Source organism: Glandiceps talaboti, chromosome 1 (genome assembly GCF_964340395.1).
Source record: "Glandiceps talaboti chromosome 1, keGlaTala1.1, whole genome shotgun sequence".
Taxonomy (NCBI): Eukaryota; Metazoa; Hemichordata; class Enteropneusta; family Spengelidae; genus Glandiceps; species Glandiceps talaboti.
The window spans coordinates 31,748,078-31,762,331 of NC_135549.1; the positions used below are offsets into that span (position 1 = coordinate 31,748,078).

Here is a 14,254-nt window from a genome sequence, read left to right on the forward strand (position 1 = left end):
TATACATATACATGCACACATACATACACACACACATACACACATATATACATATACATACACACATACACACATACACACATATATACATATACATACACACACATACACACACACACACACACACACACACACACACACACACACACACACACATTCATTCAAGCATACATACAACCGGCATGAATATTAACACGACATGTAAATTTCAATCACGTGATCACGTGTAGAAGTATCTTAAGCTTATCTATATACGGAGTTGGTTGAAGTTTTTTTATGATTGCTTTTCGAATACATCCACCACAATGGCGTCTAATCGTGATACTTACAGAGCTGGAGAGCATTGGAGTGAAGAAGCACTGTATAAGAAGGATGCTAAAGGATGCTTCGTATCCAGGACAACGGCTGTGTTGCTGACGGTCGTGGCCATCGTTATAGTGGTGTTCGTCGCTTTAGTATTTTATTTTGTTCCGGCGACCGAAGAATGCGACCCGCCATTGGAAATCATAGAGCCTCTTCCCCCACCTATGCCGTCCGATGAACCACCGACAGAGGATCCAAGGGGACCGTATAACGGGAGACTTCCTGAGACTCTGAAACCTGAACACTACGATATTTGGCTCAAAGTATACTTGGATGATGTTGATGGTGATAAAAAGTTCACTTACGATGGCGAAGTTAATATCATATTAAAGTGTTATGAATCCACTGACAGCATAACGTTACATTTCCTTGACCTTGACATTGACTATGATTCCATACAAGTTTCTTTACTTGATCTTACTGGGGAGAGTGTTCAAAGCACTATAGGTATTAAGGACTGGTATACTGAGGAAGTGTACGACTTCTTGGTTTTAGTACTAGAAGAGAGTTTGCAGGAAGGGGACTTGTACTCGGTGAGGATGAGTTACAATGCTGTACTCAATGACACACCGTTTTATTTTGGTTTCTATCGTAGCAGTTACCAAATCGGCACCGAAACAAGGTAAATTATGTAAAGTTTTACAACACTTTTCATAAGTAAGTGAAAATCAGATCACATAATTTATTGAGTGCAATTACGTATTTCCCAGATAATAGCGTGTGGCCTATGTATAATACGAGATCTAACTATTTTGTGGTTGTTTTTACAATCAATATTTCATTGACTGAATTTGATGTTTTACCCATCGGTCACGTGTGTATGGAGAAAAATATATGTTGTGGGCTGGTTGTCTAAAATAAATATGGAACAGGATCACGATTAGAGAAGAGTTACTGTAGTGTATATATCCATTGTTTTTCACTTCAACATGAAGGTCGATTAGTATTTCTCATATTATGCCTTTAGGTGAGTGAAGAAAGTGTTATCGGAATGAACGAAGGTGAATTTCTTAGATTGAATCTTACACAGCGTTAATGTTCTGTTTTCCAAGTTTACAATCAAATGTTAACAAGCAAGGTTAATTTTAACTTACAGGGGCTATGGCTGGTGTAGTTATCTGGTAAATAAAAAAATGTGTGCTTCCGATAACCCGACCGACCCTAATTTTAGCCACCGACCTTAAATAATTTTAAACATTTAAAACAAAATGATAAGAAATTCTTTGTCTTCTTGGCCTTCATACATGTCTGTTTTCTTTCCCCAGTGATGTCTATACATATTTCATCAAACTATCACAGAAGGGGGTATACTGACGAAGCAATATTTTTCAACAAATGAATACAATCGAAAAGATAAAATAAAATAAAATCCCGACCTACCTACCCTATCATCTGAGGCCATGTTATCGAAAACACAAATTTTTTCCTCCTTATCGTTCTGTCAGTGGTGTTGCTTCGCCTTTTTTTTTTATAAATTGGAGTGTTATCTCGTCGTACTGACCTCGCATTCTGGTATTGATTTGAGATACCTATCACCATGGCAAACATTGCATCATCACAACTTGTAGTGAATAACCCCATTTGATATGAAGAGAAGATGTACACCACTGATTAAGGTTTACAGTGGAATGTCGTGTAATTCTCCAGCGCAAATTTGATTTCCATTAGTAATTAGGTACTGGGTTGAAATCGTTCCGGAAATCAGAAAAAGGTGACAGACAAAGTATTAAATTAGGTTATATTAGAGTAAACTCAAGGGATTACAAAGACTTGACATATTAAAGCTGTAATCTAATCTGTAAAGATATGTGACAAACTGACAACACGACTATGCATTCTCTTCTATTCTATCCAGTGATATGATAGCAAATCTTGGCGAGACAGAAATATGTAAGATATTAAGATAATGTAATTTTCAGCATTATATGCTTATGTCCTATAAGCCATGTTTATAAAGTTGTACCTAAATACATGTATATGATGTGACCCCCGTGTACAGTACTATACTACTGTATGACTACATGTGATAGTATAGATCTGTACTACTGATTGCAAATGAGACACATCGATGTCAGATGGGCAGAATATCGAGCAACACCACATGACATTTGACCTCGTCACTGCGAAGAAAAGTACGGACTGCCATAATTATGAATGTTACTTTTATTTGTTAGTTGGTCGAACGTAAACGTAGATTGCTTAAACATTGTGCATCGAAACCCCCTACCCCCATCTTGACCCCTTCCCCATCTTGACCCCTATTCCCCTCACCGTGACTCCATCCTTCTTAGCTACAGGGTGTTTGTTTTAATCAACCTTTAATATATAATGTTTTAATGTTTCATATCAGTTAAAGAGATGAATTTGACATCTATTGATAGATATGAATCAATTGATATAGTTTCAGACTATATATAATTGTGTTGAGGCAAAAAATTATTAAACATTTATTTTATTTACTAGACTAACGTTTTTTTATTTATTTTTTTAATAACCACTTTCAAAACAATAACGAATGTACCATCACCAATTTTGTATATTGTGTGTACACACACGCACACACACACACACACACACACACATATCGTGGCAATAAACTTGTGTATTGTCGTCACACCGCTACAACAACAACAACAACAACAACGACGACGACGACGACGACGACGACGACGACGTAACATAACATCAACCTAGTAGATAATATGACAGAATCCCAATGGGCATACTCGGGGTATTTGCACAAGTGTTTGCGGTGTTCTTTGCGGCCACACTTTAACAAGAATTAGTAAGTGAAAGTGTAGTAGAAAACATTGCTACCCTCGGTCCCCACAAAAAAATATATAGCTACCCACTCTGTGCTCTAACGACATTCCGTTATGACAAATGTTTATCCGAACAACAAAATTCCATAAATAACCATATTTGCGATCAAACTATTAGGTGTACAAGGAACGGTCGATCGCTCATTCATTCATTCATTCATTCATTCATTCATTCATTCATTCATTCATTCATTCATTCATTCATTCATTCATTCACAACTATTTACATTTATTAATATATTATTATTATTATTTTATTATAGTATATTCAAGTATGACTTTGGTATATGTACAGGACTACATGAATAATATACACATTTTATTGTGTAGGTGGATTGCTGGAGCAGTATTTGAACCTAATGGGGCGAGGATGACCTTCCCTTGTCTTGACGAACCAAACCTCAAGGCCACCTTTGACATCATCATGGTACATAGACCAAACAGACGAGCTCTTGCTAATATGAATGAAATCGCCTTTGAGAGTGACGGAGAATGGAATACTACATACTTTAATACAAGTGTAATCATGTCCACCTATCTCATTTCATTTTCGTTAACCGACTTCCCAAGTCTTGAGATGACCACACCAAATAATATACTGGTAAGGCATTTATCAAACACTTTGAGCACAGATTGGAAATGACATAAATAAAAACCAACATTATTATTATAATTATTAACAGTTACACCAAATAATATATTAATATGACGTTGATTTCTCAGGACAATATTTTATATCAAAAAGAAACACGTTAACTATTCAATCAAATAAGCCAATACAAACCAATTATACAAACAAGTCACCCAATCAAATGTGACCATTGATCACTATCACACGCTTTCAGATATAGTAAGAACTCTAAAAAAAACCTATTAATTGCGTCAAATTAAATTAAAAACTACTGAAAAGCAAGAAGTGGACAACAGTTCGATGTATAACGATATAGTTTCACTTCATTTCACTTTCAATTTTGTAATCACAATTCCTTTTGTTAATTTTATCAACATCATCCCCGTCGCCGTTACCATGGCGGTTGTTATCAACGTCATTATCATCGTTGTTACCATGGTGAACGTCATCAAACTAGTTTCGTGTCTGGGCCCAGGAAGACTATCTGTATGCTGCCAACTATTCACTCTATATCGGAGTCGCTTTACTGACATACTTTGAAGACTACTACCAAGTACCATACTCCATTCCAAAGATGGGTGAGTACAACTAATAAAAACATTTTGTCTTGTAGCTAATGTCTTGAAACCGACGTCTTGAAGTGAACCTGGAGGTATGCTTGATAACAACTAACCTTAAATACCCAGCAAGCAAACTCCTGGTTTATGTTTTCCTATAGCCTGCCCCTCCCCGTCAGTTAGTGACCAAAGTGTCTTGGTTTATTTTTCCTATAGCCCGCCCCTCCCCGTCAGTTAATGACCAAAGTGTTTTGGTTTATGTTTTCCTATTGCCCGCCCCTCCCCGTCAGTTAATGACCAAAGAGTCTTGGTTTATTTTTCTCTAGCCTGTCCGTTCCCGTCATTTATTAATTATACTTTGTGATCCCTGACTTGAAGTGCAATCAAAGTTATCAATGTAAACCTTGCTGCAGTTCCTTCAATGCCAATAAATAATTGATTTTTTGAACGAATGTGTGAATGGCGGAATGTAACCAAATTAATTGTAAATGTTACATTCTGAACATACATATTATGTACCGTGTTCAAGTTTCAGTTCTTTATTGTTCCAGATATGTTAGCATTTCCTGATTTTCTTTCTGGTGCTCTGGAATGTTGGGGCCATATTTTGTACCAAGATACATCTATGTTGTATGACCCGGATGTTCACCCTCCTACTACTCAAAAGCGAGTGGCTGAGATAGTTGCACATGAAATCATACATATGGTAAGATCATGTAGGAACAGAAATATAGTTTTTCCTCTTTTGTCCGGTCAATTACATATATGTTTGCATAGAATAGACTTGTTTCGTAAATTAGTTTTCAAAGATATTAATCATCGTCGTCATATTTAGGCTCAGATTTTTAAAATAAATGTTGTACCAGAATCGAAAAGAATTTTAACACATTGATTGTCAAGTCCATAAAAGTTCACTTACTCAAACTGCCCTGTACTGAAAATTTTGCATAGCAGCAAATTAAGTCCAATGTCTGTCTGTCTGTCTGTCTGTCTGTCTGTCTGTCTGTCTGTCTGTCTGTCTGTCTGTCTGTCTGTCTGTCTGTCTGTCCGTATCTGCCTGTCTGTCTCCCTGTTTGTTTCTATAATAATAATAATAATAATAATAATAATAATAATAATAATAATTATCTATGCCAGATAACAGGATGTTTTCATGGGAGTTAAATTCAAAAAATTGGGCCCAGGATATGTTGAAATTATTTACAGAAATTGGTATACAAGGAATTTTTCATAATATGGAGCCATGTAATATTTCATTTGTCAAAGAAAAACTGAGAATCTTTCATGGTAATAATTGGGAAATTAATGTGAAAGAAAAGCCTAAGTTAAAAACATATGTTACTTTCAAAAAACATTATGGTCTGGAAAATTACTTAACGTATAATTTGTCACGTGGTAACCGATCACTTTTAGCTCAGTTCAGACTAGGTATTCTTCCTTTAAAAATTGAAACTGGTAGATTTTCTAATTTAGACCGGGATGAAAGAATTTGTGATTTCTGCAAAGACGCAGTTCAAGATGAGATACATTTCCTTTTTCACTGTGGAATTTATCGTGAATTTCGAGAGTTTCCTGTTATCAAAAGCTAGGGAAATATCTCCTTACTTTGACACATGAGACGTTGTCGAAAACCTTAATGACAACCATGCCATTTGACCTAGCAAAAATAAACAACACAACACAACACAACACAACAACAACAACAACAACAACAACAACAACAACAACAACAACAACAATAATAATAATAATAATAATAATAATAATAATAATAATGTATGTGTGTGTGTGTGTGTGTGTGTGCGTATGTATGTATGTATGTATGTATGTATGTATGTATGTATGTATGTATGTATCTGGTTATTTATCCCAATTGTTATTTTTGTAGTGGTTTGGTAATAAACTGTCTCCTGATTGGTGGGACCATCTGTGGCTAAATGAAGGATTTGCCACCTATGTGCCGTATATGGGTGTTCACAGATTTCATCCAGAATGGAAAATTGTAAGTTAGTTACCGATACATTTTTATGTACGTAATGTTGGAGCTAAAGATGTTTTGATTGTTTTCTTCTAATTTGCCTCATTTTTGCAGTCTTTTAATTTCCTCCTTCGAATTCCTTTCCCCTAATTCCTTCCTCCCCATTTGATTTTTCTCTACAATTATATTCTGCTTCCCTTTACAGTGGGACCAGTTTATGACAGGTGATATGGCATCTGCTTTATCTGCGGATTCTACATCATCGCGATCTAAACCACTTGTGAGAAGTACTGGATGGATGGATGAAGTATTCTCTATGTTTGATACTATATCGTATAGCAAGGTAAATGTAATTTAGGACCTTGCTTTCAACTACTAGTACTAGTATTACATGTGTTATCACTAAAACATTGTGTAGGAATATATATTATCTTTTCTCTAGGGTAATTTCATTTCAAACATTTGCATTCCGCTCAATCGATCGATCGATACAAAGTGAAAGACACACGGACTGATAGACAGTACAGATAGACGAACACACTAAATCGTGACAAATGCCGTAAACAGACAAAATGCATGTTTTTTTTTCAAATATATATTCACACATGTTTGTGTGTGTGTGTGTGTGTGTGTGTGTGTGTGTGTGTGTGTGAGTCTGTGTGTGTGTGTGTGTGCGTGCGTGCGTGCGTGCATGCGTGCTCGTGTAATCATTGGTTTCTATTCTCTCCGTACACAGGGAGCATCCATCTTGCGAACTTTAAACACCTTTTTACGTAATGAAACCATCTATGAAGGTTTACAATTCTATCTCAATGACAATCTTTATGACAGTGTTGTCACTGATGATCTATGGGCAAGTCTTCAAAAGGTAAATAAATACATTTTCAATTTATGATTACAGATTTAACTTATAACGTTTGCATAAGCTGAGTCTGTTGTTATTGTTGTTGGTTGAGGACTCGGAAATGATATTTTGCAGCTTATTGAAAGACACCTGTAGTATTGTACATAGTTACTGAAATATACTATAACCATCACTTGATATTAGAAGGCATCTGTAGTATTGTACATAGGTACTGAAATATACTATAACCATCACTTGATATTAGAAGGTATCTGTAGTATTGTACATAGTTACTGAAATATACTATAACCATCACTTGATATTAGAAGGCATCTGTAGTATTGTACATAGGTACTGAAATATACTATAACCATCACTTGATATTAGAAGGTATCTGTAGTATTGTACATAGTTACTGAAATATACTATAACCATCACTTGATATTAGAAGGCATCTGTAGTATTGTACATAGGTACTGAAATATACTATAACCATCACTTGATATTAGAAGGTATCTGTAGTATTGTACATAGTTACTGAAATATACTATAACCATCACTTGATATTAGAAGGCATCTGTAGTATTGTACATAGTTACTGAAATATACTATAACCATCACTTGATATTAGAAGGCACCTGTAGTATTGTACATAGTTACTGAAATATACTATAACCATCACTTGATATTAGAATGCATCTGTAGTATTGTACATAGTTACTGAAATATAATATAACTATCACTTGATATTAGAAGGCATCTGTAGTATTGTACATAGTTACTGAAATATACTATAACTATCACTTGATATTAGAAGGCATCTGTAGTATTGTACATAGTTACTGAAATATACTATAACCATCACTTGATATTAGAAGGCATCTGTAGTATTGTACATAGTTACTGAAATATACTATAACCATCACTTGATATTAGAAGGCATCTGTAGTATTGTACATAGTTACTGAAATATACTATAACCATCACTTGATATTAGAAGACATCTGTAGTATTGTACATAGTTACTGAAATATAATATAACTATCACTTGATATTAGAAGGCATCTGTAGTATTGTACATAGTTACTGAAATATAATATAACTGTCACTTGATATTAGAAGGCATCTGTAGTATTGTACATAGTTACTGAAATATACTATAACCATTACTTGATATTAGAAGGCATCTGTAGTATTGTACATAGTTACTGAAATATACTATAACCATCACTTGATATTAGAAGGCATCTGTAGTATTGTACATAGGTACTGAAATATACTATAACCATCACTTGATATTAGAAGGCATCTGTAGTATTGTACATAGTTACTGAAATATACTATAACCATCACTTGATATTAGAAGGCATCTGTAGTATTGTACATAGTTACTGAAATATAATATAACCATCACTTGATATTAGAAGGCATCTGTAGTATTGTACATAGTTACTGAAATATACTATAACCATCACTTGATATTAGAAGGCATCTGTAGTATTGTACATAGTTACTGAAATATACTATAACCATCACTTGATATTAGAAGACATCTGTAGTATTGTACATAGTTACTGAAATATACTATAACCATCACTTGATATTAGAAGGCATCTGTAGTATTGTACATAGTTACTGAAATATAATATAACCATCACTTGATATATTTGAGTAAAATAATTACAAATCTAGCTGATTTTGAATTTAAGAATTACGTACCTATGTTGTCGTTGCTTTGATTATGTAACAGATGCAACAATGCCGTAAGTTAAGAAAACTTGGATAACACGAACATGATTTTTTTCTTGAAAATTCAACCAATCTAACGAAAGAGATATCACAATGAATGTAGCCTGTAACTGAGTATTTTAGTTATTTTGTTTCTTTTTGTTGCATTTTTTTACGTCACTAGGCAGACGATAACGATAAAGGAAATGACGTAAAAACAATTATGGACACGTGGTCTCTACAAGCCGGCCATCCGTTAGTAACTGTTACCCGTACTGGTACAGACAAAGTCGTCATTACCCAAACTCATTACCTACTCGACCCTAACGACGAGCCGTCTGAGGAGTATGCTACATTTGGGTAAGTTTACTGTGACACGTACGTCTGAGGAGTATGCTACATTTGGGTAAGTTTACTGTGATGTCATATAAGCTTACAGCTGCCATTTTGTACATGGTAGTCAATCAGTAACAAAAATTACTAATTATACATTAACTTTGAACTTATCAATTATGAAGACATACCTTCATGGGATTAGAATAAAAAAATATACAATTATTATATTCTAATAATTTCTGACAAATGCAAACATATAACAATATTTATATTGGAGAGAATCTATCTTATCTCACTTTCAGCATTTTGTATTCAAATCAAAACAAATGTCAAATTCTATTTTGAAATCGTAACTTTTATTGTTGTGTTAATGTTTTAGGTATGAATGGTATGTACCACTAACATACACATATCAAAGTCGAAATCAAATTTATCAACCCCTTGAAGCTTGGTTGACACCAGGAGAAAGTGAAAGTAAGCCAATTTTATCTTGAAATGGGTTGGATAATAATATTAAAGATACCGAAAAAATTATGTTATAGTTAAATAACAGATTAATTATATTGTGTATTTGATATTGCATGCTGTGCTGTACTATGAACTTGATATGTTATTGTACAGCCAAGACCGCCAATGTCTGCGAACACAAACTACGTTAACCGAGTACCTGTATATTGGTTATATCATAGAGGCTCCTCTCCAAGATCTCTTTATATTATCAAATATTATAACTTTTCCATAAGATGGTAAATTCTAAAAGTGCTTTAGTAAATATCTCTCAATTTATTATTAAGTGGACATGACAAATAGAAACCTGAAATCCACCTCAATGCAGTCGGGGTTAAAAACAATAACATCTTATTGATTCCGTTCTGAATGTATGGAATGTCATTGAGTAGAAACCCTTAAAAGTAAGAACTAAATATGTATGAAGTACTGTACTTGGAAATTGGTTTATTAAACCAAAACTACTACTTTGTTAAACTGTTTTACTTTACTATATATATATATATATATATATATATATATATATATATAACTTGATTTGATATTTAATAAGCCTAGTTCTGATTAGGATAGAAAAACGGCTGTCTGGCAGATAGAGTTATAGTACATGTTTGTCCAGAAGAAAAGACAGATCCTATGTAATCCATTTTACTCTACTGATAAGATAACACAAATTGTGATATTAAACATACACCTGGCATTGGAGCAATTTCAATCATTTCTTATTATTAGTCGAGTACATCACTTTTGACGTTGGCAATCTCAGCTACTCACACAAGCGCCACCAACGATTAAATAATATAATCTATCGTTTTGTGCCGTTTTCACATGGAACAATTCACCAAGTTTTGATTTTGCTCTATCGACAAAGGCTTTAACAGGGACAACCATTCCCAACTGCAAGTTGTACACGATACATAGTTACCAATATGTGAAACATGACATAACATTGAAATCGTTCTTATTTTATTTTCTGCATAGCGGAAATAATTTTGGAAGATATTTCAGAGGACGACTGGATTTTATTTAATATTGATCAGCGAGGTTTCTTTCGCACGAACTATGATACTTCAAATTTGGAAAGGCTTCGGGAGCAATTGAAGAGCGACCACAAGGTTTTTTTTTTTTAATTTCATTATCATTCTTATTAAAGTTGTTGTTTGCTCGATACACTTAAAAAACAAAAAGTCCTGTCAGGTTTGTTTGTGTTTTTAGTACACTTGATGCAGAATTGATTATCGTTTGGCGTCATAAAATAGTACCCCCTATAACTTCAATTTTGAACCCTTGTAAGGAATCGCAACTGCATGCACTTTATAGTGTTCAGCCATTTTGGGGTATTTCCTGTAAAGGTTTATGGGAAAACATTTAGTGATGACGTCATTTTTAACACGTGTACATTTATCATGCATTGTTGTAGTTGTCAATACAAAGAAATCGGGTAAATTTAATTGTAATTTAAGAAAGAAATTGTGAATTGATTTTCTAGCCATCTATGCAACGAAGTCTATCTACAGAAAGTTTGTGCATTTAGTCATTTTGTACAGTACTGTATCAGAGTTTTGTAACATTTTATTCACACAGGTGTTTCCAAGTCAAACCAGGTCGTCACTGCTAGACGATGCACTGACTATATCACAAACAGGATACATAGATCACGTGTACGGATTGAAATTAACAGAATATATGGATACAGAGGAGGAATATCCCCCATGGGAATTGGTTCTACGTGCAATAACTTTTACACATCAAAAGTTGTTGAGGACGTCGGAGTTCGGCATGTTTCAGGTGTTGTATCTTGAGTTTTTAAAATTATTTGATTATCTAAATTATTTAATGGTAAGGGCCTTTGTATTTCGGTTGTACCCCACTGATGTACGATTATCAATATTGTGTTTTGCAATGCCAAGACCGCTTCGTTAGAGGGCGTATGTATGCTACGAATAAACAATTGACACAGTCATAATCCAACTATTAAATTTTCAGAAAGTAAACTTTTGGGGAATTCAAAATGTACGTTAAGACGGAAACTCTTTTCTACATCTTCAAAAGAGAAAGTATTCATAAATGCAAGACTTTCATCTAGCGACTCGTAGTGACAAGTTCCCCTTAGGTCACGTGCACTACAATAAGATATGTGTATCTCGCCCGACGAAGGTATAATAAAATTGTTGAGGTTTACGGCTATCTTTTCATAAGTGATATTCATAATAGTTTCGATGTAAGGGAGGCGATAAACGAAATACTATCTATAGTCTTCAGTCATATTGATGAAACATCGTTTATGGAACTGTGGTCTCAGCAAATATGTATGATTTACATAGTAACGCCTCTTTGTTTACATTTTGTTGTTGCTATGTATGCGCTCCATTTTGGATGTGATGAACAAATAGTGTTCACAAATTGAAGTTATTATTCATTTATAGAAGTTCGTCTATGATTTACATCCTGACGAAATATTATTCTTGCGTTTTATAATAAATATTTAAATTCATTCACTAGAACTGATATAATACATTTTATTCAGTACGCTGTCTTTACTAGATTCTGAAAATGAAAAGAAATAATAATATCTGTGAAGATTTGTTTCTCATTTAATTTATTTTTATTCGGAATTTTATGACAGCAAATGTTTCAATCGTGAGTCAAATTATGGCAAGAAAACAATTAAGCACAACATAACGTTTATCCTATAAGGTTGCAAGTTACATTTACGTTAGTGTGTAATCGTAATGAAGTCCTTGAACGAGGACGTACTGAGATCGACAAACAGTGGGATATTTCACTACTTATTCAATCGTTTTGATACATATCTGATTAAATGAATAAAGATAAGATAAATTTTAGGGTATGATATACTTTGATTTAAAATTTGAATTTAATGTTAACCTAATCAATGAAATACTTCTGTCAATTCATTCTCTGTACATCTACAGTTATATTGGAAGTACCAGATTTCACCATTATACGAAAACCTTGGCTGGGACATCAATCAAGGAGGTTTACTAGACTAGTAAGTTTTAATTATCAAACTAGAGACAAAATAATCCATAGATTGAGTGGAGCCAAGAAAACGAGTTACTTAATTTATCAAAGAGATACAATTTTCGATGAAGTTGATGCAAACTTTAATTTTAATGCATATGCCGGTTTCTGTTAAGCAAAAAAAATGTTTGTTTCCGATGACATGACTTCAGAAAATGGGTAGGTAGGGCGGAATTTTATTTTATTTGAAGTCAATTAAAAAAAAAACACGCCTTAAATTACTTCGTCTCAAAGATAAAACATCTTCACCATCTTCTCTTTTTCTCATTCTTTCCAAGTTACCAACGGATCAATGCAATAGAAACTTCCTGTCGTTATGGTAACGAAGACTGCATAAACAGTGCATTGAATTTATATCGAGAGTGGATGCAAGATCCTGGTATCAATCCGTAAGGAAAAATATCATGTTAGTCTGACACATTTGTAGCCTCAAACGAGATTACTGATATTGTGTATGGGAGTGGGGCTGGTTGCTTGTATGTAGCTATTGTGTCTATGTGCACACATGAAAAGAGGGGAGACCACATAACACTCCTATCCTACTATTTACTGCCTTTAAAGTTACCTAGAGTTAACAGTAGTCTCTGTACTTTGTGTAACCTAGCTGACGAAACCCTTATTCATTTATTTGTGGAATGTGAATGTACTACCATTATCTGAAACTGGCTTTTGTCACTGTTGGGCATTGCCCTAAAATCTCCACCTTCCTTGTCAGCTAATCAGATTCTCTTTGGCGACATTTCCTTTTCACACATGTTGAACCACATCATATTGATTACAAAAAAAAGACTATTATTAGTGTAAGTTATCAAAGGCTATACCATCCTTTAATATTGTGAAAAACTAACAAAAAAGATCGAATTTCATATCGCCTAGAGAAAAGACTGTCCAAAGTTTTGTGCAAAATGGGACTTATAAGTCAGTAATCGTGAAACACGGGAATTACATGTAATTAGTGTAGTGCCTTCACATAAATGAACTGTTATGGTGCGGAGCCGCGGAGTGGTGGGAAACAATCGTGATAATGTCTTTAAAATGATCAAAGTGATGACAGCGGTGAGATTGAACCCGTGCCATTAATTATAGGAGTCATGTCTCTTTTCACGTCTGACAACATTTTTACCATTTTAAAAAAGGAGAGAAATATTGTGGAGGTTTATATGTTTTAGAGAAAGGAAATTAAGGGGTCACTTGTTAGAAACAGAATCGGAGGAGATCGTATTTTACGTAACAAACCAGATTTGATTTCCACGATTTACTAAATTAATAATTCTTTCTTAGAATTCCATCGGAATACACGGATATAGTTTACTGTACTGCTATTAGACACGGTGGACCTGCAGAATGGCAGTTTGCCTACCAACAATCCAAATTATTGCTTGGTGGAAATAGACGTTCACTTGAAAGTGCTATGGGGTGTTCACGTGATAGCTGGATACTTAT

General features: G+C 34.2%; 1 protein-coding gene across 1 annotated transcript in view; it reads left to right on the forward strand.

Moving 5' to 3' along the window:
- The first annotated feature begins 305 nt into the window (after positions 1–305).
- The window catches only part of LOC144435839 (aminopeptidase N-like), a 16,450-nt gene continuing 2,501 nt past the window's right edge, over positions 306–14,254 (forward strand). The window contains exons 1-14 of the mRNA XM_078124478.1: positions 306–985; positions 3,516–3,786; positions 4,274–4,394; positions 4,925–5,079; positions 6,262–6,375; positions 6,557–6,694; positions 7,088–7,219; positions 9,108–9,283; positions 9,639–9,733; positions 10,748–10,881; positions 11,351–11,554; positions 12,703–12,779; positions 13,090–13,200; positions 14,093–14,254. The exon at positions 14,093–14,254 is cut by the window's right edge and continues 3 nt beyond it. Coding sequence (XP_077980604.1) covers positions 306–985; positions 3,516–3,786; positions 4,274–4,394; positions 4,925–5,079; positions 6,262–6,375; positions 6,557–6,694; positions 7,088–7,219; positions 9,108–9,283; positions 9,639–9,733; positions 10,748–10,881; positions 11,351–11,554; positions 12,703–12,779; positions 13,090–13,200; positions 14,093–14,254 — 2,570 coding nt within the window. The remainder of the gene's footprint in view (positions 986–3,515; positions 3,787–4,273; positions 4,395–4,924; positions 5,080–6,261; positions 6,376–6,556; positions 6,695–7,087; positions 7,220–9,107; positions 9,284–9,638; positions 9,734–10,747; positions 10,882–11,350; positions 11,555–12,702; positions 12,780–13,089; positions 13,201–14,092) is intronic.